At 59.0% G+C, this 2311-nt stretch overlaps 1 protein-coding gene across 1 annotated transcript; it reads right to left on the bottom strand.

The window, feature by feature from the left end:
- Window positions 1–462: 462 nt before the first annotated feature.
- On the bottom strand, window positions 463–2031 carry PAQR9 (progestin and adipoQ receptor family member 9). The gene has a single exon (XM_029616518.1). It carries the CDS (start codon window positions 1782–1784, stop codon window positions 636–638), a length of 1149 nt encoding a protein of 382 aa, XP_029472378.1. The 5' UTR covers window positions 1785–2031; the 3' UTR covers window positions 463–635.
- Window positions 2032–2311: the final 280 nt, after the last annotated feature.

Raw genomic sequence — 2311 nt, 5'->3', positions numbered from 1 at the left:
AAGAGTAGCTTGCAGTCTGTCCAACCTTACTGGAGAGGCCTGGCTATGAATGGAGGGGGGGGGGGGGGGGGGAGGGAAATCTCTGCATTAGCTGAGGACAGCAAATCTGGAGAGGCCCTGGCTAGGAATGGGGGAAGGGGGAGCAAGGGAAGGGAACTTTGTGCATCACCCGTGGACAGCAGATCTGGCTAATAATGGGAGCAGGTTTGCTGGATGGCAGGCAGGGAAGCCTGATGACACAGAGGTGCAGTGCAGCACAATTCTTAGCAGCAGTGACTGCAACCGCTCGGCTGTTGGCTGTCAAAACCTAATCCCAGTCCTCCCTGGATTCAGGACTGCAGGAAAAACACTGAACTGGAAATAAAGAAATCCAGTGTATCTTACGCTCAAGACTAAAGGTAACCCGATGTATAGAAAAATGACGAATAATCGTGTCACATAATACTAGTACTTAATACCATAAAAGGATGAAATAATTTAGTGATATTCACGTTCCATGCATTTTAATTTAACAAGGTCGCACTAGCTGCACTGTATAAATTAACTATAATGTCTCCTAAATTCTTACGAATTGCAAGGTTCAATGCCCCAGATTTCTGTCAATCGGATGCTCACAGCCGAATGCCTCGGACTGCTTACTCCCCTTTATAGAGACTTGCTCTGCTTAAAAATTTCCTCACCACCATCCCCAAACAAAAGATCAGAAGCAGCATGAATCCCAGGGTCCCCGCAAAGGTGGGCGCCGTGGGGGGCGACTTTAGAAACTGGTCCAGGCCGTCCTCCACGTAGCACATCTGGTCGTGGATGCTGAGGAAGGTGAAGACGTGGAAGAGCTGGTGGCTGTGGCCCACGATGTCGAAGAGCCCCGGCTGGATCCGCTCGGGCAGCTTGCTGACGTTGAAAAAGGCGGCCACCAGCAGCCAGAAGTAGCGCCGGTGGAAGTGCAGGAAGAGGGTGGGGTCGCGGCCCCGCAGGTCGAAGAGCCAGCTCTCGATCGCCACCGGGCAGGCCATGCTGAGGGGCATGGCGAAGACGAAGGTGCGCACGGCGAAGGGGTAGGGGCAGTCCTCGGCGCGGCTCTTGCAGCAGGCGAAGGTGCACGCCACGGCCAGCAGGAAGGCCAGGGGCAGCACGAGCGCGCGGTACAGCGCCAGCAGGCGCCCGTAGTCCACGCGCCAGCCCAGGCCCTGCAGGTAGGGCGTCATGACGCTGGCGTCGAGCAGGCTCAGCCGCGGCAGCAGGTAGTGGTAGTAGGCCACCGTGCTGCCGAAGCCGTAGTAGCTGATGGAAGCGTAGTCCAGGTAGAAGAAGGCGGTGCGCAGGCGCAGCGAGAGGCAGCTGAACACGTGGGCGGCGCAGCTCATGGCGAATGTCAGCAGGACGCCCGAGGCGTAGCACCAGAGCGGCAGCAGGGCGGGGTGGTGGCAGGGCAGCTCGCCGGCCAGGAAGAGGAGGCGGCCGAAGCGGCTGGCGAAGAGCAGCAGCGGGATGAAGTGCGTCCAGAAGTTGAGGGTCTCGTTGGTGGCCTGGAAGACGGAGGCCAGGCACTCCGGCGCCGTGCCGTGCAGCCGCCGGTAGCCCGACAGGATGAAGCACTCGACGAAGTCGCCGGGCACCTCGTCCCACCTCAGCAGCGGCGCGGGCATCCTGGCCCGCGGAGGAGGCGGCGGGGCGTCCTTCCCGGCGGCGCGCGAGGCGGCGGAGCGCTTCCCGGCGGCGAGGCGAGCGCTCTGTTGCCGTCCTTCAGCATCAGTGCGGTACTTTGCACCGCGTCGCTCCTGCATAATTGAGCATCGCGGTAATTCAAAACCTGAAGGAGTTCATGACCGTAGGAGAGCGCAGCCCCGGGCTCCTCTGCCGATCTCCCCGATCAGTGCATTCGCCTCCTGGATGATGTTAACCCATTACATAGGCTCACTTTGCTGGCATTTAAGAGATTTTTTTTTTAACAGCAGCAGCAGAGACAGCCAGAGAGCAAAAGCAGAACGCAAGCTGATGCGCAGCAGAGACAGCCAGAGAGCAAAAGCAGAACGCAAGCTGATGCACGGCAGAGTCAAGCAGAGGGAGAAGGAGGAGTGGGGGCGCTTTAAGTCCCCAGGGAGAAGGGGAGGTACTGAGATGCTGCGAGCCCCAGCCCTGCACGTTAGCTGTTCCCACCGTAGGAGCAGTGGACAAGTAGCTTCGGGGATGCTCCCTTCGAGGGCCGGCACCGCAGTCTCATCCCAGGGGGAAATTCCGCGGGAGGGATTCTCTCCACGATAAAGCGAGAGAAGAAAGAAAGCGCCGTCCGGCTTCACTCTGGCTGAATGAG

This window comes from Rhinatrema bivittatum, chromosome 9 (genome assembly GCF_901001135.1).
Source record: "Rhinatrema bivittatum chromosome 9, aRhiBiv1.1, whole genome shotgun sequence".
Taxonomy (NCBI): Eukaryota; Metazoa; Chordata; class Amphibia; order Gymnophiona; family Rhinatrematidae; genus Rhinatrema; species Rhinatrema bivittatum.
The sequence above is the reverse complement of the archived record's forward strand: the minus strand, read 5'-3'. Positions and strand labels throughout refer to the sequence as shown.

What these genes read in the sequence shown, in the direction of transcription:
- PAQR9 (XM_029616518.1), bottom strand. Translation starts at nt 1,784, where the DNA reads ATGCAGGAGCGACGCGGTGCAAAGTACCGCACTGATGCTGAAGGACGG.